The sequence below is a fragment of the Oncorhynchus gorbuscha genome, linkage group LG14 (assembly GCF_021184085.1).
Source record: "Oncorhynchus gorbuscha isolate QuinsamMale2020 ecotype Even-year linkage group LG14, OgorEven_v1.0, whole genome shotgun sequence".
Lineage (NCBI taxonomy): Eukaryota > Metazoa > Chordata > Actinopteri > Salmoniformes > Salmonidae > Oncorhynchus > Oncorhynchus gorbuscha.
In genome coordinates this window covers 40395239-40417679 of record NC_060186.1, presented here as the reverse complement: position 1 = coordinate 40417679, position 22441 = coordinate 40395239, and the positions used below count along the sequence as shown (strand labels likewise).

General features: G+C 43.0%; 1 protein-coding gene across 1 annotated transcript; it reads left to right on the top strand.

Annotated features, from left to right (window-relative positions):
- The first annotated feature begins 11242 nt into the window (after positions 1-11242).
- Positions 11243-20834, top strand: LOC123994935 (creatine kinase B-type-like). The gene is made up of 8 exons (XM_046298062.1): positions 11243-11389; positions 12116-12320; positions 13307-13461; positions 13716-13848; positions 14440-14611; positions 18419-18542; positions 18798-18987; positions 20449-20834. The coding sequence occupies exons 2-8, from the start codon at positions 12128-12130 to the stop codon at positions 20625-20627; spliced, it is 1146 nt and encodes a 381-aa protein (XP_046154018.1). The 5' UTR covers positions 11243-11389; positions 12116-12127; the 3' UTR covers positions 20628-20834.
- The last annotated feature ends 1607 nt before the right edge of the window (positions 20835-22441 follow it).

Sequence of the window (22441 nt, the reverse complement as noted above, 5' to 3'; positions counted from 1 at the left end):
ACAGTCTCGATCTGTGCACTGTTAATATGGGTCTCGTTCTGTGCACTGTTAATATGGGTCTCTTTCTGTGCACTGTTAATATGGGTCTCGTCCAGTTTATTGTTATTACGGGTCTCGTCCCGTTCATTATTATTATGGGTCTTGTCCCGTGCATTGTTATTACGGGTCTCGTTCTGTGCACTGTTAATATGGGTCTCGCCCAGTGTATTGTTATTACGGGTCTCGTTCTGTGCACTGTTAATATGGGTCTCGGGTCTTATAATAATAATAATATATGCCATTTAGCAGACGTTTCATTGTGCATACATTCTTATGGGTGGTCCCGGGGAACCCACTACCCTGGCGTTACAAGCGCCATGCTTTACCAACTGAGCTACAGAAGGACCACACTTGTTCTGTGCACTGTTAATATGGGTCTCGCCCAGTGTATTTATTAGAGGTTTTACCTCGCTCTTTTGTTTGGGTTTCATCCCTGTGTGTATACGTTTTGGGCTTCGTCCCCGTGCCTTTCATGGCATGTTATGTAAGTTGGGTGGCGTATTAAAAAACCCTATTACGTATTCCTGCACCTGTCTCCAATCATTTATACAACGTGACATCCAATGCCTTGCAAAGAGGGGCACCTATTGATAGATGGGTTTAAAAAAAGCAGAATTTGAATAACCCTTTGAGCATGGTGAAGTTAGGAATTACACTTTGTATCAATACACCCAGTCACTACAAAGAAAAAGGCGCACTCAGGGATTTCACCATGAGGCCAATGGTGACTTTAAAACAGTTACAGAGTTGAGTATCAGTGATACAAGAAAACTGAGGATGGATCAACAACATGTCTCCACAATATTAACCTAATTGACAGAGTGAAAAGAAGGAAGCCGTACAGAATAGAAATATTCCAACATGCATCCTGTTTGCAAAAAGGCACTAAAGTAATACTGCAAAAATAATTATCCTGAATACAAAGTGTTATGTTTTGGGGCAAATCCAATACATCACTGAGTACACTCCATGTTTTCAAGCACAGTGGTGGCTGCATCATGTTATGGGTATGCTTGTAATCATTAAGGACTGGGGAGTTTTCCAGCAAAAAAAAAATGGAATGGAGATAAATACAGGCGGAATCCTAGAGGAAAACCTGACTCAATCTGCTTTCCACCAGACACTGGGATATGAATTCACCTTTCTGGAGTTGCTTACCGAGAAGACAGTGAATATTCCTGAGTGACCGAGTTAATGATTGCCTTAACATATGCCTGAAAATCTATGGCAAGACTTGAAAATGGTTGTCTAGCAATGATCAACAACCAATTTGACAGAGCTTGAACAATTTTGAAAAGAATAAGGGACAAATGTTGCACAATCCAGGTGTGGAAAGCTCTTAGAGATTTACCCAGAAAGACTCATAGCTGTATTCTCTGACAAAGAGGATTCTAACATGTATTGACCCATGGGGTTGAATACTTTTGCAAATGAGATATATTATATGTATATTGTAATCAAGATACTGTATATTAGTGTTAATAATTTTTTACAAATGTTACAATTTTAACCCACTTTAACATTACAGACAATTTTCTGTAGATTGTAAACAAAAACATGACAAATCCATTTTAATACCATTTTGTAATAACATTTTTGGTAAAAAGTCAAGAGGTGTGAATACTTTCTGAAGGCACTGTAGTTGTTATTATGTGGTTTTTGTTAGCAAATATATATAATAACACTATATATAATAACACTATATACAGTATCATTCAAACATTTGAAGGGTTTTTCTTTATTCTTAATATTTTCTACATTGTAGAATAATAGTGAAGACATCAAAACTATGAAATAACATATGGAATCATGTAGTAACCAAAAAAGTGTTAAACAAATATATTCTTCAAAGTAGCCACCCTTTTCCTTGATTACAGCTTTGCACACTCTTGGCATTCTCTCAACCAGCTTCATGAGGAATGCTTTTCAGAGTCCTGAAGGAGTTCCCACATATGCTGAGCACTTATTGGCTGCGTTTCCTTCACTCTCCTGTCCAACTCATCCCAAACCATCTCTATTGGGTTGAGGTCGGGTGATTGTGGAGGCCAGGTCATCTGATGCAACACTCCATCACTCTCCTTCTTGATCAAATAGCCCTTACATAGCCTGAAGATGTGTTTTGGGTCGTTGTGATGTTGAAAAACAAATGATAGTCCCACTAAGCGCAGAATGCGGTGATAGCCATGCTGGTTAAGTGCCACCAGCAAAACACCCCCACACCATCACACCTCCTCCTCCATGCTTCACGGTGGAAACCACAGATGCGGAGATCATCCGTTCACCTACTCTGCGTCTCACAAAGACACGGCGGTTGGAACCAAAAATCTCAGATTTGGACAAGCAAGTATTTTCTTCTGATTGGTTAGTAGTGATCCGTTAGTAGTGGTTTCTTTGCAGCAATTCGATCATGAAGGCCTGATTCATGCAGTCTCCTATGAACAATTGATGTTGAGATGTGTCTGTTACTTGAACTCTGAAGCATTTATTTGGGCTGCAATTTCTCAGGCTGATAACTCTAATGAACTTATCTTCTGCAGCAGAGATAAATCTGGGTCTTCCTTTCCTGTGGCGGTCCTCATGAGAGCCAATTTCATCATAGCGCATGATGGTTTTTGCGACTGAAATTTTCTGGATTGACTCACCTTCATATCTTAAAGTAATGATGAACTGTCATTTATCTTTGCTTATTTGAGCTGTTTCTTGTCATAAGATGGACTTGGTATTTTACTAAATAAGGCTATATTCTGTATACCACCACGACATTGTCACAACACAACAGATTGGCCCCAAAGCATTAAGGAAAGCAATTCCACAAATGAACTTTTTATAAGGCACACCTGTTAATTGAAATACATCCCAGGTGACTACCTCATGAAGCTGGTTGAGAGAATGCCAAGAGTGTATTTTGATTTGTTAAACATTTTTTTGGTTAATACATGATTCCATGTGTTATTTCATAGTGGTGATGTCTTCACTATTATTCTACAATGTAGAAAATAGTCAAAATTAAGAAAATTTGTAGAATGAGTAGGTGTCCAAACTTTTGACTGGTACTGTATACAACAGTACTGCATGTGGACACCCCTTCCAATGAGTGAATGTGGCTATTTCAGCCACATCCGTTGCTGAGAGATGTAGAAAATCGAGCACACAGCCATGCAATCTCCATAGCACAATTTGGAAGCGTTTGGTATTTTATTAGGATCCCCATTAGCAGTTGCAAAAGCAGCAGATACTCTTCCTTGGGTTTCACACAAAACATTACATATTACAGAACATTAATAGACAAGAACAGCTCAAAGACAGAACTACATGAACTCCATCCATCCAATAAACCTCCCTCTCCCCCATTCTCCTCCCAATTCCTCCTCTTTCCACTGGCTTGCTCCTATACCGACTAGAGTCCTGTCCCAACTAGGTAAGTGAAGATGTTGCCCGGGTCAGAGAGTGCGAGGCTGGGGAGAAAAGGAGCCGGGGTGGGGGGTGGGTGTTGACACACTGTTCCCAAATCAGAGCGATCGCACAGCCTTATCTGTGCACTCTAAATCATTCATACAGTACAGCTCGGCCTGGGAGCACATGGGGTCTGTGGCGAAGCTCTGACTGCCTAATCTGCTCCTATATGGTAAAAGCCATCTGTATCCTCCAGCACTGTGAATTATGTAAAAGGCCACAGAATGAGAGAGAAAGAGAGAGGCCATGAGACATAGAAAGAAAGGTAGAGAAATGTAAATGGAGAGACAGAAGAGGGAACTATAGAGTGAAGAGGGAGGAGTATAGGAAGAGGGGGAGTGAAAGAAAGAATGAAGATTGGAACAAGGAAGAGTGAAGAGAAAGGGAGACCGAGGGAAAGATGTTCAGATTAAAGATAACGAGAGGGAGTATTTTGAAATAGAGACAGGTGATCTGAGAATACTAAGAGATGTACAGATTAAAGGGAAGAGAGGGAGAAGTAGCCTTCAGCAAGGGATGGCTTGAGATAAGAAAGAGGCTGAAATAGAGAGGAAGGGTGATGTATAAGTTAACAGCCTTACAGCAAGCAACAGTGATCAATAACTTGTGACAGCCCCGAACAACCAAAGCATCTGCTAAATGACTCAAATGTAAATGTAGTGTTCTCCAGCCTCTGTGTGTGTGTGTGTGTGTGTGTGTGTGTGTGTGTGTGTGTGTGTGTGTGTGTGTGTGTGTGTGTGTGTGTGTGCGTGCGTGCGTGCGTGCGTGCGTGCGTGCGTGCGTGCGTGCGTGCGTGCGTGCGCGCGTGTGTGTGTGTGTGTAGCCTCCCACACACACACACCAGCCTCCCGCACTGAAAGCCAAATGCAAGAGCCGAGCCAAGGAGATCCATCATTTATACAATGCCAGGCCCTTTAACCAGGCAGTAGAACATTTTAAAGTGCATGCACTGGGATTACCTGTAAAACAGCTATCGTTAGCTGCAGCATTTGTTGAGTGGCATCAATGGAGCTTTGAAATCCTTCTGTGCATTTGCTTCCTCTGCTGTTGCTTAGTTGCACAGACACAGGTGGAGAGTGTTTAGGGGGAGGAGGAGGGCAGGGTGGGAGACTAGGAGAAAGTGTGAAGGAGGGAGGAAGATTTTGCTCTATTCTTCCTTCGCTTTGAAGAGAGAACAAAATGGCTGACAAGTGCTGACACGGCTGGTTGCCATGTGGAGTGGCCAACGCGGATGCCAGGACTCTGTGTGCCTGCGTTTTGAGGGCTCTTCCGATGTTGTTGGTGTTCTGAGGTTGGTTCTGGGGAAAGAACATAACCTGTCCTGTGTTACTGCGGTTTTTCATCAGGCCTAATCTGAAGCCCGGGTTCAAGGTCTAGTAGGGTTGTGTTCCAATTGGCACCCCGTTACTGAACTATAAAGGGAATACTTTTGACCAAGGCCCTTAGGGCTCTGGTCAAAAGTAGTACACTATAAGGGGAATAGGTTACCATTTGGGAAGCACAGAAATTCAGGGCTTGAGAATGTAGGGCATAATAGGGCATAGTAGTAGGGTGTCTACTGACAGGTAGGAAGAGCAGGTGGGAAGAGGTGGAGGGAAGAGAGAGAGCCAATCAGAATGTCCTTGGAGGAGGTGGGCAGAGCAAATGACAGCTATGGATGCTTGGTACTAAAAACATCCAAAGGTACGGGGCAGTGGCACATAACTCAGTGGGAAAACACACCACTAATGCAAGGAATGTCATCCTACTTTTCAGAGGTTTCAAGTTCTACAAACAGTCACCAACACCAACCACCAATTCTGATAGCTCAAACACAGATGACCTTATAGCAGGTAGAGGTGCTCACAAACAAGATATGATGCTACAAACTGTATTTTTGCATCCAACAGAGACAAAATGGGGGCACTTTGATAGATAATCTAAGAGATTATGCAGGGCTCTTAAAGATTAATGTTAACTGCATAACCAAAATGGATTACTACTTCTGGGAAAGAGAAAGCAAGGCTAAGAGACACGGAGACAGAAAGAGTGACGCTGCTGTACTGAATACATGCATTTGTTCTTGGTTTTCTGGTTGTCATAGATATTGAAACTAGCCTGCAATATGTTCTTAGACACAAATAGCATTGATGGCATACAGTACACATTGTTCCTTTGTTTATATCAAGGTCTTTGCTATGAATATGCATTTCAACTAAGAGATCCTCCCATTTGCTATTACACAGACGAGTAAGGCCCAGATTTCATCATCCCACGGCATGAATCACCCATTCTACTTCTCCTCTACATTTGAATCATCACAACTTCACATTCGGAGGGGATGGATGGCAAAAAGCAGCGAGGGATACAATGGATGACCACATAACGAGGATGCTCTTTCCCAAAAGCACTCTTGGCTGGCCCACCTGGCACACCGTATGAGCACATGCTCTTCAGAGCACTCGTCTGGTAGAAAACCACAAAGGTTTTTTTAGGAAAGGAAGATAAAAAGAACTAGGGACCATGGCAAAGATATAAACAGTGGTTCAGGAATTAGGATGCTAGCGGAAGTCAGATTGCGGCACAAAATCCTGTTTGTAATTCGGCAAAGAACAAATGACATTTAAAAAGCTATTTTCTTCCCTGAAATCGAATTATTGAGCGATATATGCTGACATTCAGACGCGACCACAGAAAAGATCATTTATCTTCCTAACCAACTTGAACTCCAAATACACCTCTGCTGGTTTCAACCAGGATCTCAATGATCACTGCCTCATTGCCTGCATCCGTAATGGGTCTGCGGTCAAACGGCCACCCCTCATCACTGTCAAACGCTCCTTAAAACACTTCAGCGAGCAGGCCTTTCTAATTGACCTGGCCCGGGTATCCTGGAAGGATATTGACCTCATCCCTTCAGTAGAGGATGCCTGGTTATTCTTTAAAAGTGCTTTCCTCACCATCTTAAATAAGCATGCCCCATTCAAAAAATGTAGAACCAGGAACAGATATAGCCCTTGGTTCACTCCAGACCTGACTGCCGTTGACCAGAACAAAAACATCCTGTGGCGTTCTGCATTAGCATCGAATAGCCCCCGTGATATGCAACTTTTCAGGGAAGTTAGGAACCAATATACAAAGGAGGTTAGGAAAGCTAAGGCTAGCTTTTTCAAGCATACATTTTCATCCTGTAGCACAAACTCAAAAACGTTTTGGGACACTGTAAAGTCCATGGAGAATAAGAGGCTATGAAACACTGTCACCACCGATAAATCCACGATAATTGAGAATTTAAATTAGCATTTTTCTACGGCTGGTCATGCTTTCCACCTGGCTACCCCTACCCCGATAAACAGCCATACACCCCCCCACAAGAACTTGCCCAAGCCTCCACCATTTCTCCTTCACCCAAATCCAGATAGCAGATGTTGTCACGACTTCCGCCGAAGTTGGCTCCCCTGCCTGTTCAGACAGTGCTCGGCGGTCGTCGTCACCGGCCTACTAGCCGCCACCGATCCCTTTTTCATTTGCCTGTTTGTTTTGTCTTATTGGTTTCACCTGTGTCCTGTTGTATGTGCTAAATGAGCTTCCTTATTTAAAGTACGTGTACCCGCACTTGTTTTGTGCAAGATTGTCTTTGTGTTACGTGTGTGCGTTTACGTAGAGGTGTGTAATTTTCTGGACTTGGCACCCTGTGTTTTGGGTTTGCCAATTTTTGTGCCATATTAAAGAGCACTTTTTCCCAGTAGAACTCTCTGCGCCTGATTCCTTCCTCACCCACCTAGTCCCGCGTGACAGATGTTCTGAAAGAGCTGCAAAATCTGGACCCCTACAAATCAGCCAGGCAAGATCATCTGGACCCTCTTTCTAAAATTAACTGCCGCAATTGTTGCTACCCCTATTACTAGCCTGTTCAACCTCTCTTTCGTATCGTCTGAGAATCCCAAAGATTGGAAAGCTGCAGTGGTCATCTCCCTCTTCAAAAGGGGAGACACTCTAGACCCAAAATGCTATAACCTATATCTACCCTACCCTGCCTTTCCAATGTCTTCGAAAGCCAGGTTAATTAACAAACAGATTACCACCCATTTAGAATCCCACAGTACATTCTCCGCTATGCAATCTGGTTTCAGAGCTGGTCATGGTCCTAAACGATATCATAACCGCCATCGATAAGTGACATTACTGTGCAGCCGTATTCATCGACCTGGCCAAGGCTTTCGACTCTGTCAATCACCACATTCTTATCGGCAGACTCAACAGCCTTGGTTTCTCAAATGATTGCCTCGCCTGGTTCACCAACTACTTCTCAGACAGAGTTCAGTGTGTCAAATCAGAGGGCCTGTTGTCTGGACCTCTGGCAGTCTCCATGGGGGTGCCACAGAGATCAATTCTCAGGCCGTCTCTCTTCACTGTATATATCAATGATGTCGCTCTTGCTGCTGGTGATTCTCTGATCCACCTCTATGCAGACGACACCATTCTGTATAACACTGTGTTAACTAATCTCCAGACAAGCTTCAATGCCATACAACTCTCCTTCCGTGGCCTCCAACTGCTCTTAAATGCAAGTAAAACTAAATGCATGGTCTTCAACCGATCACTGCCCACACCTGCCCGCACGTCCAGCATTACTACTCTGGACGGTTCGCTTAGAATATGTGGACTACAAATACCTACGTGTCTGGTTAGACTGTAAACTCTCCTTCCAGACTCACATCAAACATCTACAATAAAAAATGTAATCTATAATCAGCTTCCTATTTCGCAACAAAGCATCCTTCACTCATGCTGTCAAACATACCCTCGTAAAACTGACCATCCTACTGATCCTGACTTCGGCGATGTAATTTACAAAATAACCTCCTACACTCTACTCAGCAAATTGGATGCTGTCTATCACAGTGCCATCCGTTTCATCACCAAAGCCCCATATACCACCCACCACTGAGACCTGTATGCTCTCGTTGGCTGACCCTTGCTTCAAACTCATCGCCAAACCCACTGGCTCCAGGTCATCTATAAGTCCTTGCTAGGTGATGCCCCGCCTTATCTCAGCTCACTGGTCACCCGTAGCACGCGCTCCAGCAGGTAACTCACTGGTCACCCCCAAAGCCAATTCCTCATTTAGCCGCCTTTCCTTCCAGTTCTTTGCTGCCAATGACTGGAGCTAATTGCAGAAATCCCTGACGCTGGAGACTCATCGCCCTCACTATCTTTAAGCATCAGCTATCAGAGCAGCTTACAGATCACTGCACCTGTACATAGCCCATCTGTAAATAGCCCATCCAACTACCTCATCCCCATATTGTTATTTATTTGATTTGTTTTATTTATTTTGCTCCTTTGCACCCCAGTATCTCTACTTGCGCATTAATCTTCTGCACATCTATCACTCCAGTGTTTATTTGCGAAATTGTAATTATTTCTCCACTACGACCTATTTATTGCCTTACCTAATCTTATTTCATTTACACACACTGTATATAGACTTTTCTACTGTGTTATTAACTGTGTGTTTGTTTATTCCATGTGTAACTGTGTTGTTTGTGTCACGGCTGTTGAATAAGGATGTCCAAGGTGCGGCGTGGTGAGCGTACATATTCTTTATTTTTAGATGATGCCAAAAGAAAAACAATAAACACTACAAACAAACCGTGAAGCTATGTGCCCTAAACAAAGTCAACTTCCCCACAAAGAAAGGAGGGGAAAAGGGCTACCTAAGTATGGTTCCCAATCAGATACATCAATAGACAGCTGTCCCTGATTGAGAACCATACCCAGCCAAAACATAGAAATACAAAATCATAGATATCAAAACATAGAATGTCCACCCCAAATCACACCCTGACCAAACCAAATAGAGACATTTAAAGGCTCTCTAAGGTCAGGGCGTGACACACACTGCTTTGCTTTATCTTGGCGAGGTCGCAGTTGTAAATGTGAACTTGTAGTCAACTGGCTTACCTGGTTAAATAAAGGTGAAATAAAAAATACATTTAAAAAATATATATACTATATGTAGGAATGTATTGTGTCCGTCCTACCTGTAGTGTTGGTACATTGAATATTCCTCATCTGCATATATCATAAATTGCTATTGCAAATAGAAGTATTATGTTCAACAACTGACATTTGCAGATAGTATTTTGACAAACACACCTTGGTGCTTACAATTAATTCTCTATTGTCATAGATTTGGTGGGCATTGTCATCTGTGATATGACTTTCTTTAAGCACGTACTGATGAAACTCACTTCATATTTTTTTCTTGAAGTCTCCAAACGCTCTACATTTATTCACTCTGTGATAAGGTTGGATCCTATATGCTACTTTTATTATTGTCCTGTAAATGATCCAGTGCCTATAATTTACGCTGTGTATAGAATGGGCATAAAGGAATTTACCTCAACTACTAAATTTCTACTAGATTACAGTGATAAGGAAAACAGCATACACATTTGGCCTGTGCATTTATTTGCCTATAACTAATCAGAATTCCATTATGTTTACATAAAAAAAGAGAGTACTTCAAAATGAGAAGATCCTGCCATGGAAAAGACGACTGGGTGGACATAAAGTGGAAAGGAGGAGAAATAACTCCCACCATGCAGCAGGACACCTTCAGCTGTGGGGTCTTTGTAATGCAGGTTTGACAGTTATATTTTCAATAATGAGTAGCTGTTATGTGACAATTAGATCAAAAACGTTATTTTATTTTTTGGTGGAGATGGTCTGTAAAGCTAACAGATTTAAGTCTAATAGCATGAGATGAAAGTAGACAAACATCAGAGTGTGCGATTTGAGGTCACTGGGTCACAAAACCAAGGAGCTATTGAAATTCTAAATTTTGAAAAATTCATGTAAAATCATGTGTGTTGAAAATGGACAAAATAAAGGGTGTGCAATATAGAAGGGTAGTCATTGAACATAATTAACCCTTTTAAGTCATTAGGTCACATGACCAAGGAGCATTTGAATTTTTAAATAAAAAAATCATGTAAATGAAAATGGACAAACTAAAGGGTGTGCAATGTGTAGGCCCACTGAGTGGACATTCTGAACCTTGCTTGAAGTCCCTAGGTCACATGACCAAGGAGCTATTGACATTCAAAAATTTAAATTAATCATTTAAAATAGTGTGAGATGTACATCAACAACAACAAAAAATGTGTGCAATGTGTGTCTATGCCATCGGGTTAGCTGGAAACAGGTTTTAAAGTTTTAGGAGTAGTGGTTAAATAGCAAATGAAATTTGAAACATTTGATTTGTCACTATGTTGAAGGTCCCTAACTGCTGTTGGTGCAGGTAAGGAAAACTGCAGGCGAATATCCATCGAATATCCAAACTGAAACCAGCTTTACCTCAGTTTTTTTTGTGGGGGGAGAAATAAGCCCCATGGAGCATATAATATGCCTATTGTTAAAATGGCATTACAAATGAGCCACACAAAATCATTGGAATATGAAAATAAAACATTATTCATATATATTAATAGGCCACTAAATGTCCCCATCGTCATAAAGATCAACGACATTCGCCTGAAACAGCCCGACATTTTAGCTTATGTATAGGCTACCTGAAGCCCATTGGACCATATTAACATATTTGACATTGCTAAATGAGCAGGGCAGGGTTCTGTGTGTGGTGACATTCCGGCTTAAATGGAATGTAGCCACTGGTATCATTCAATTCTCTCTTACTGTTGTTACTTGATCTGAGAGGTGTCGGCTGTTAAATCCCAGCAGTGACGCTATATGCAATTGCGTTATTCCCATTTCCAATAGGATGAATGAACTTTAAATAGTATCCAATCAGAGGAGAGCTCCTCTGGCATATAAAAACCTAGCGAAGCTGATTCAACCTGAACACCATTATTAGCTTTGGTGTGTCTTTTCCAAAGAAAAACGTCCTACGGTAGGTTTTTTTTACGTTGTATAAATGCATAAGTATGTCATCATATTTGCAGAACTGTTAGGTGTCTAATATGCTTTGTATTTAATACATGTATTGGTCAAATAGGCTATATGATAATGGCAAAACGTTTGGAATATAGGATGAACAAAGACTGGTATTTTTAGACAGCATCTCGGGAAAGCGCATCTAACCATAGAGAAATGGGGAGACGTCAGTGATTTGGTTTCACTCTAAACGATTAAATCGAACTGACGTACAATATTTCACCCTGGTTAAAATCGTCAACTAGTGTATAGAGGGGTGTATTTTCGATTTGGCTTAGCCGTTTACACGGAAGAGACCGCAAGGTCGTGGTCTATCTGCAAGGTCTTATCTGGTGCTGGACATCACGCATTCGGTTGCTTCAAACTAATGTGAACAGTATTGCCTCGCACTGTAACCGATATATTTTGGGTTAACGTGGATGAATATGCATTCCCTTTGTTGGACATGTTTTTTTATATTTTAGAGAAAATAAATTGCTATATTTGCGTTTGCGTGTACCCTCTCAGATTATGAGGAATAGGCACGCAAATGGCAGGAATTTGTTTGCTACCTCAAAACCAGGTGTCGAAACCAATGCGTACAGTAACTCAGTCTTTTTCGACCCTGTTCCTATTAGTTATTCCATTTGCCGGGTCTAGGCTCTTGGCCACTGACACCTCATAGTTTCATCCTTGCGCACAGGTGAACGCAGTCATGCCTTTCGGTAACACCCACAACAAGCTGAAGATGAGCTACTCCGCGGAGCAGGAGTACCCCGACCTCAGCCAACATAACAACCACATGGCCAAGGTGCTCACCCCAGAGATGTACGCCAACCTGCGGGACAAAGAGACTACAAGTGGATTTACCGTGGATGATGTCATTCAAACTGGAATTGATAACCCAGGTAAACAGCCCGAGCTTGCCTAGGTTGGTCCTAAACCGTTTTATGCCGCGTCGAGGGCGAAGGGTTTTAGTTATAGCCTACCCACTCATCCGGTGCTTGGATTTTGCAATGTCGGCCATGTACCGAGTGAAAAACCTCCACTGTTGAAACGGTGACCTTGTTACCAAGTGCCTGTGATGTGGCCACTAATGCAATGTTCAGTATAATAATAGGAATTCATTATTTGTGGCCCTGTTGAGCGCATTTTCCAGTTAACAATCAATGCATTAGGACTGACATGGGATCCATGGCCATACACTAATTTGTTTTGTCACAGCAGTATCACCAACAATCTTTGTTGATCAAGGTCAAGTCCACTATTTGTCTGCAGGTGACATTACAGGCTAAATTGATGCCTTGCATTTTATTCCCCTCTGTTGTTGGGTCACATGTCCCTTTAACAGTGTAATTACTGACTTTTAATTGTAATGTAGGCCTTTAATTTGATGTCTATTGTGAGGCCCTACTACAACATCCAGTGTAAGTGGCAACCAGCTGAAGATACTATTTCAAATACTTTTACATTGAGTAGTAGCATATAGATGTTTTTTTATTTGAAAATACAAGTAGTTGAATATTGGAATGTGTATTGGCATGCATTTAAAAAAAAATTAAACAATTATACTCATGCATTTAACTCGGGCCCTACATTGGGAGTATTTTTAAATACATGTATTTGAAAAACCTCAAATGCACAGAAAATAAGTATTTAAATGACCATTTTAAACCTAAGTCTGCTGCAAACCTTAGTCACCTCAACTTAACATTTTTCTTAATCAGAACATGTACAGCATTATGACTGTCAACCCAAATTTGTATTAATGCCCAATGGCTTCAGTGTAGATGATGTTATTCTGACAGCTTGCATCTGAAGGGTTTTTTTTGTCAGTGAAACTTTCACTTGGATGACATTTTTATTCCTTCACTCTGTCCCTGTTTTATTCAAGGCCACCCCTTCATCATGACAGTGGGCTGTGTGGCCGGAGACGAGGAGACGTACGAGGTGTTCAAGGAGCTGCTGGACCCCATCATCGAAGACCGCCACGGCGGATACAAGCCCTCAGACAAACACAAGACCGACCTGAACCCAGATAACCTTGTGGTAAAGGCACACAATTTCCACCCACTCTGAATCGCCTCACACCCTGGTTCACCACATACACACTCCCAAGGTTGTCCTACATGAGTCAACTATCTGGGAAATTAATTTGTCAATGAAAATCCATATTGGGCATAATGGCCACACAACCCATTATTTTCAAACCTCCATGTAGCCCAACCCTGGTTTAGTCTATATCAAATGTCCGTAACTGTTAGCAATTAGCATGAAAGCTAACACGACGGCTGTTTTGGCAGGGTGGGGATGACCTAGACCCCAACTTCGTCCTGAGCTCCAGAGTGCGAACTGGCAGGAGTGTCCGCGGCTTTTGCCTCCCCCCACACTGCAGCCGGGGGGAGCGACGTGCCATTGAGAACATGGCAATCGAAAGTGCGTAACTGAGCCCTGTCCTCTTCAATGCCTTGAGTCCTGCTACATGCCCTTTGTGACACTGCCCCCTGACAGCACTGAGTGGAACTGTCTTAATTAGACTATTGAAGTCATGCCACACTGCAATAGAAAATTATTCAAGTGAAAGTCTTCCAGTAAAATACTACTTGAGTAAAGTATGTGGTTTTAAATGTACATGAGTATCAAAAGCTATCAAAAGCTAAAATATACTTAAGTATAAGTATTTATATTAAGCAAACCAGTCAGTACAATTTTTATTTACAGATTGCCAGGGGCACACCATAATTGAAGCATTTGTGTTTAGTGCGTCTGCCAGATAAGAGGCAGAAAGTGTAGCTTAAGTAAAAGCAGTCAACCCAAAAAATGACTTGGGTAGTACTTTAAAGTGTTTTTACTTAAGCACTTTACACCACTCTGTAATTAAATCCTTAACTGAAGTTGCCACTTCGAAAAAATGTAACTGCTTGATTGTTGGCCTAATCCTTACAAATATGCAATTTATAGTTGGTGAATAAGGATGACCACTCATGTAGGCTTACTTGTTTTACTAACGTTCTCATTTTCTTGCAGGTCTAGCCTCACTGGATGGGGACCTCAATGGCCAGTATTACGCCCTGAAGAACATGACAGATGATGAGCAGCAACAGCTGATTGACGACCACTTCCTGTTTGACAAGCCCGTGTCCCCCCTGCTGTTGGCGTCCGGGATGGGCCGTGACTGGCCTGACGGCAGGGGCATCTGGTGAGTTCCCCCGGGCACCACAGTAGAGTTTCTCCATGTAGACGTCAAATGGCTTCCTTTTCCTTTCATGATGGCAGATGAATAAAGGGACTTAGTTTGGCATTCTCCTGCCACTCAGCTTTTCTAGTGAGTTCCTCCCATGGTCTGTCGGTGTTCACTAAGGAAGGCGCGACAGTGCAGTAAAGGGTCAAATGGTGCCGGAGAATGCTGACGTTTTACATGTCCCCAACCAATTGTTTTTGTTTACTTTCATTATTTGCAACTTTTTAAAAATGATTTTGTACATGATGTTGCCGCTACCGTCTCTTATGACCGGCAATAACTTTTACTCACCACGGACTGGCAGAATATTCTTTGTCCTGTCTGACGAGCTCGACGCGACTGATTTACTGCTTTCTCGGGAACAGGCCCAGATCCCCATGATTGGTGTGGAGAAAAAGGGGCCAGAGGGCATACTGACTTCTGAGAATTTGTAGACGATCGAATAAACCCCCATTTCCTTCCATTCTGCTAGCAAATCTGCAATCTTTGGAGAATAAAATTGATGACCAATGCAGAAGATTAAACTACCAACGGGACAATCACAACTGTAACATCTTATGCTTCACGGAGTCGTGGCTGAACGACGACACGATCAACATACAGCTGGCTGGTTATACGATGTACCGGCAGGATAGAACGGCGGCGTCTGGTAAGACCAGGGGCGGCGGACTATGTAGTTTTGTAAACAACAGCTGGTGCACGTTATCTAAGTCTTGAGCTATTGCGGTCGACAGCTTATGAGATGCTCTATCTACCTAGCGTTTTCATCTGTATTTTTCATAGCTGTTTACATACCACCAGAGAAGGAGACTGGCACTAAGACTGCATTGAATGAGCTGTATTCTGCCATAAGCAAACAAGAAAACGCTCACCCAGAGGCAGTGCTCCTCGTAGCTGGGGACTTGAATGCAAAGAAGCTTACATCAGTTTTACCACATTTCTATCAGCATGTTAAATGTGCAACCAGAAAACTCTGGAACACCTTTACTCCACACACCGAGACTCATACACAGCTCTCCATTTGGTAAATCTGACCATAATTCTATGCTCCTGCGTACAAGCAAAAATTAGCGCAGGATGCACCATTGACAAGCGCAATAAGTGGTCAGATGAAGCAGATGCTAAGCTACAGGACTGTTGTAGCACAGACTGGAATGTGTTCTGGGATTCTTTCGGGTGGTCACTGGCTTCAAGTGCATCGATGACATCATCCCCACAGTGACTGTATGTACCCCAACCTGAAGCCACGGATCACAGGCAACATCCACACTGGGCTGCCACTTTCAAGGAGCAGGACTCTAACTGACGCCCTCCGAAGAACCATCACAGGCAAGGCGTCAATACAGGACTAGGATTGAAACGTACTCCACCGGCTCTACCGCTCGTCGGATGTGGCAGGGCTTGCAAACCATTAGACTACAAAGGGAAGCACAGCTGAGAGCTGCCCAGTGGCACGAGCCTACCAGACCAGCTAAACTACTTCTATGCTCGCTTCGAGGCAAAGACCACTAAAATATGTATGAGAGCACCAGCTGTTCTGGGAAGATTGTGTGATCACACTCTCTGCAGCCGATATAAGGCCTTTAAAACAGGTCAACATTCACAGAGCATGACGGATTACCGGGATGTGTACTGCGAACATGCACTGACCTGGCAAGCGTCTTCACTGACATTTTCAAACTCTCCCTGTCAGAGTCTGTTCTACCAACATAATGTAAGCACACCACACCACTATATTGCCTGTGCCCAAGAACACTAAGGTAACCTGCCTACATGACTACCGACACGTAGCACTCACGTCTGTAGCCATGAAGTGCTTTGAAAGGCTGGCCACTGCTCACATCAACACCATTATTCCAGAAACCCTAGACCCACTCCAATTTGCAAACCGCACCAACAGATCCACAGATGCGATATATATTGTACTCCACACTGCTCTTTCCCACCTGGATGAAAGGAACACCTTTTTGAGAAATGCTACTCTTTGACTACGGCTTAGCGTTCAACACCATGGTGCCCTCAAAGCTCATCACTAAGCTACGGACCCTGGGACTAAACACTTCCCTCTGCAACTGGATCCTGGACTTCCTGACAGGCCGCCCCCAGGTGGTAAGGGTAGGCAACACATCCGCCACGCTGATCCTCAAAACAGGGCACCCTCAGCGCCACGTGCTCAGTTCCCTCCTGTACTCCCTGTTCACTCATGACTGCACGACTCCAACGCCATCAAGTTTGCCGACGACAAGCCTGATCACCGACCGCAACAAGGCCGCCAGAACTGGCTGTGTGGTGCCAGGACAACCTCTCCCTCAACGTGATCAAGACAAAGGGTTGGCAAGTAGCGTAGTGGTTAGTGTTGGACTAGTAACCGGCAGGTTGCAAGATCGAATCCCTGAGCTGACAAGGTAGAAATCTTCCTAGGCCGTCATTGAAAATAAGAATCTGTTCGTAATTGACTTGCCTAGTTACATAAAGGTAAAAAAAAAAAGTGGACTACAGGAAAGAGGACTGAGCATGCCCCCATTCTCATCGAGGCTGCAGTTTGAGATCTTCAAGTTCCTTGGCGTCCACATCACCAACAGACTAACATGGTCCAAGCACACCAAATACAGTCGTGAAGCAGGTACGCCAACTTATTTCCCCCTCAGGAGACTGGAAAGATTTTGCATGGGTCAGATCCTCAAGGTTCAACAGCTGCACCATCGAGCGCATGGTTGCATCAAGGCCTGATATGGAAACTGCTCTGCTTCCGACCGAGTGTAGTGCGTACGGCTCAGTACATCACTGGGGCCAAGCTTCCTGCAATGCAGGAACTCTACCAGGTGGTGTCGGAGGAAGGCCCTAGAAATTGTCAGACTCCAGCCACCCTAGTCATGGACTGTTCTCTCTGCTACCGCACGGCAAGCATTACCAAGTCTAGGTCCAAGAGGCTTCTAAACGGCTTCTACCCCCAAGCCATAAGACTCCTGAACAGCTAATCAAATGGCTACCCAGACTATTTGCATCACCCCCCTTATTTACACCACTGGTTCTCTCATCTATGCATAGTCCCTTAAATAGCTCTACCTACATGTACATATTACCTCAACTAGCCGGTGCCACCGTACATTGACTCTGCATATAGTCTCGCTATTGTTATTTTTCTGCTGCTCTTTAATTACTCAACTTTTTCTGATTCTTATCTGTATTTTTTTAAATGCATTGTTGGTTATGGGCTCGTAAGTAAGCATTTCACTAAGGTCTACCTACACCTGTTGTCTTCGGTGCATGTGCTAATAAAATGGACGCTAGTTGACCTCTTCAATGGTCAAAATTTACTGGAGGCCCCATCTACGATTCTACAACCCTGTTCCTGGAGAGCTTCCCTTCTGCAGATATTTGGTCAAATGCCAATTATGAGTAATCTAATTATTAGAACCAGGTGTGCTAGATTAGGGTGAGTGTGAATACCTACAGGATGTTAGCTCTCCAGGAACCAGCTTGGCGTGCCCTGCTCTAAAATAGTGAGATGCAGTTATGGTCTCTGTTGTGGGTCATTTTAAAGGAGGCTCCGGGTCGAAGTTCCTCTAGGTACAGATCTAGGACAACCTCTCCAAATCCTAACCATTAGTGGTGAATTTATTCTTTGATCGGCGTCTATGACTAACTTCACCCTACGCTGGAGTACCAGCTGGAGGGTGCCTTCAGTGAGAGTAAACATGATCGTTATGTATAATGACGTCTCATTCCAGCCAATGTTGAACTAATGTTGATTTTTGTTGACAGGCACAATGATGGCAAGACCTTCCTGGTCTGGGTGAATGAGGAGGACCATCTGCGGGTCATCTCTATGCAGAAGGGTGGCAATATGAAGGAGGTGTTCCACCGCTTCTGCACAGGCCTCACAAAGGTGTTAAGCCCAAGGCTCAATTCTACAACGTAATGTTAAAGAACATGTGCAAACTACGTTGCTGGGGTTAATTGCATTTGAACGCAGTCAATTTGTGAGTCTACTTAAAATGCTAAATGGCACTTCAACAACTGTTGCAAAAAAAAGGGGGAAACGTTTTAAACTTAAAACAGTCCCCCAACACTGCAGTTGCTTTCTCAACACAACCTCTAACCTTTTGGTCCCTTACCTCACTGTTTCCTCTGACCACTTCAGATTGAGAGCCTGTTCAAGGACCAGGGCCATGAGTTCATGTGGAACGAGCACCTGGGCTACGTGCTCACCTGCCCCTCCAACCTGGGCACGGGGCTGCGCGCCGGCGTGCACGTCAAGCTGCCCAACATGAGCAAGCACGAGAAGTTCAGCGAGGTCCTCAAGAGGTTGAGGCTGCAGAAGCGTGGCACAGGTACGTCCATTTTGAATACACCAACTCTATTAGGAAATGTAGCTGGGACATTCTGTCTAGCAGTTATTGGGATTAAGTGAATGTCGGGCAGATCTGGAGTAGTCTCTCTACGTCTTATGGTGACAACACAGCCCTTATTTGCTGGATGTATTGGAATTAGGCCAAGGCAGTTTCTGAAAAAATGATTTGCAAATTGTTGGACCTGTAAACATGTTTAGTTTTTCCCGACCCTAAATATGCTGCACTGCCTGCAAATTCTGAAACCTTGTCTATGTTAAACTACCGTAGGCCTACTTAGTGGTAGCCGACACCCTTCAAAGCAAAACGTAAACTCTGTTCATTTACATTCTACTGTTATAAATCACACACCCTGTTTCTGACGCATAGAGCAGAACACTTCAAATAATAGCTTATCAGACCCAATTTAAATGAGGGATGCCCATGGTAATTTGTTGTAGGCTAAAGCATATGACCATTATATTTATGAAAATTGTTTACTTGAAACATTTGCAATTCCAGTAGGTTAGATGTGCAGTACCCTAAAATGTAAGTTGAAAAGGTGAACCTTCTGTTCTACCCTTAAACTGCGCTTGATTGGATTGCATGGAGATAAATACTTAAGACAGTGTTTCAAATACTTACTACTGTAAAGTGGGTCCCATTTAATGTAGGCATTTTAGGCTACTTCGAGTGAAACAAAGGTACATTTATTATGGAAATGGATGCCTATTTCCAACTTTTAGAATGCAGAGATGTGAAACATTTATCTTCACGAATGGCAAATGATTGCATCTTATAAGGCTGCCTGTTTATTTTTATCAATAAGCATGTCATATCCCCCACTTGCCTAAAATGGTAGGCTACTTGCAATGCAATACTTCAACCACTGGAAACTGTGCATACACATGGTCTATAGCAGGATCATCAACTAGATTCAGCCATGGGCAAAAACGTAGTGGGTTTTGGTTGGGGGTGGCCAGAACATAATTACACATTTGTAGACTGCAAGCCCAAACCCCAATATTTGACTAACAATCATTTCAAACCTTGCTTAAACAGATTTACAAAATCTAAATCAATTGGTGTGGATTTCCTTGTTTTTAGTCTCATGTCCAACAATGCAAGTGTCTTCTCAGAACTTGGGGGCCAAATAAAACCACCCATGGGCTGCCATTTGGGGACCCCTGGTCTAAAGTCTGCAGGAAGCTAAGCACATTCAAATTCCATGTTATAAATGTTAAGTTTTGAGTGAACTGGAGCATGCATATGCAACATTTTTTGGAGCCCCAGGACTTAGATTACAGTAGCTGAAAGGCATTGAAGTAGGGCTGCCTGGAACTAAAACCTGCATACCCACTGGCTCTCCAGGAGCAGGATTGGCCTATCACCCCTAGTTGCAGAGAAGCCAACCGTATCGGTACCATTTGGCTCAGCTTTTCTTTGGTACCCCCCCTCCCCCAGGTGGTGTGGACACTGCAGCAGTAGGCGGTGTCTTCGACATCTCCAACGCAGACCGTCTGGGCTTCTCAGAGGTGGAGCTGGTGCAGATGGTTGTCGACGGCGTCAAGACCCTCGTCGAGATGGAAAAGCGTCTGGAGAGCGGCCAGTCCTTCAACGACCTGATGCCCGACCAGAAGTGAACACGCTCTCTCAAACCTTCTAACCTCTTACCTCGTCACCAATATCTCCCCCATGTCTCCATAAACAATCTTCACTACATCAAGGAAATGCACTCTGCCCGACACGTTTAGTGGCACAAGTTAGATGAGTCTTCATCTGTGTGATGAAGGATTTTGTATTAAATGCAGATGGATATTAACACCTGAAATAAAATTATCTTTGGCCCATGGAATGTGTTTGTCACTTTGAGCAAGTGATTTGTTTTGACATTGTGTCATGAATTAGTCATTTCTAATACTTTTTCTGTGCTTAATTACACTTGCCTACTGTAGCTCAATTGACAAAGGGAAATTCTGATGCAAACCAAATGCATGGTGTCTATAGATGCATTGTATTGACTGAATTCCCTTAGTGTACCACCTTTTGTGCAATTGTTACCCTTTCAATGAGCTTATCACACAAACTACAATGCAAAAAGTACTGTTCCCTTAATAATTTCAGCACAGGTAACAGCCATTTAGTTTTCATTCTTACGCTCCCCAATTCACTTCAACATTTTCTTTATTTCCCATGGGCTTCACCAGAGTAGCCCCTTAGTGGCTGGAATAGAACTGTCTTAAGCTCCTTACAAACCTCAGTTCCAAGAGGAACATCTACCCTTTTCCTGAATAGCAAATCAATTTGTAAATTAGAGAATGGTGCGATGTAAATGAGTAAGCCACTAGGTTAGGCTCCATTTAACACTGGAGACATGTGAAACCAGTCATACCTCTTCCAGAGGTTAAGAAATGCTGGTCTTAACTTCAGCTACTACCCCCCTTTTTTTTCAATTTCTGCCTGTGGCTCAGAACCAAGGATATGCATATTCTTGATTTCATTTGAAAGAACATTCAGTTTGTAAATGTGAATTGAATGTAGGAGAAATGCAATAAGAGAACCATATTTTTTTAAATGAACAAGCCAAAACATTCAGGATGGGGACAATTTTAGTAAACATGAGGGCAACTGTACTTGTGCAGAGTTTCAGAATGATAGCTTCTAAAATGAGTGTGCTACATGACATTTATCATGAAGTAGCCCAAATGTGTCCAAATTGGTGAAGTTATACATTTTGAATGGAAAAACTATACAAAATACAAATGATATTTAAGACCCTCAGACCTCTACACAATATTGTGCTGCTGATGCCAGTCTCTTTCTGCTGTAAAGCAGAGGGTCACCAAGCATGTGGTGCAGGTGATTGGGGACTTCATTTGCAAAGAACACAGCGACGCCTCCATGCTGTGCCCTTTTGGCCCTGAGGCACATCCATGCCTGCAGAAATACATTTGGGCAGCTGAACACCACTTGTGGCAGGAGCTGGATGAGCCAGCTTTAGTGGGGGATGGACACCTTGGCCCTGGGGGCTGCCATTCGGAGTCAGTGTCACTGAAAGAAAATGTTCAGTTAGAATAGTTTCACATATGAGCCCTGTATCAACAGGTATAATAAACTGATATGTTCCCTGTACTCTATATATAAGGTTGAATATATGACATTTCAGCTATATCTACTGTCTTTATTACAACAAATCAGCTGTATCTGTCTCCATTTCAATTTGGCCATTGTTGTGGGCCTGCCTTCCCTTCAACAGCCTCAAATAGGCTATTTCATGTGGGGGTTGGGCGGCAGCCACACGCATCTCACATTTCATTACATGACATTTTTATATATTGCTACTAAAAAAATGTAATCACAAAATGTTATACTATTAATTTCAGACAATGGTATTAGCATGAGAATAACTTACCAGTCCAAAACGATGTCCTCTCCATTCAAAAAATATTCCTCCATT

Coding starts and splice junctions, on each gene's coding strand:
- LOC123994935 (XM_046298062.1), top strand. CDS start 12,128: ATGCCTTTCGGTAACACCCACAACAAGCTGAAGATGAGCTACTCCGCG. Junction 13,849..14,439: donor TGAGAACATGGCAATCGAAA/GTGCGTAACTGA, acceptor ATTTTCTTGCAG/GTCTAGCCTCACTGGATGGG. Junction 18,988..20,448: donor GCTGCAGAAGCGTGGCACAG/GTACGTCCATTT, acceptor CCCCTCCCCCAG/GTGGTGTGGACACTGCAGCA.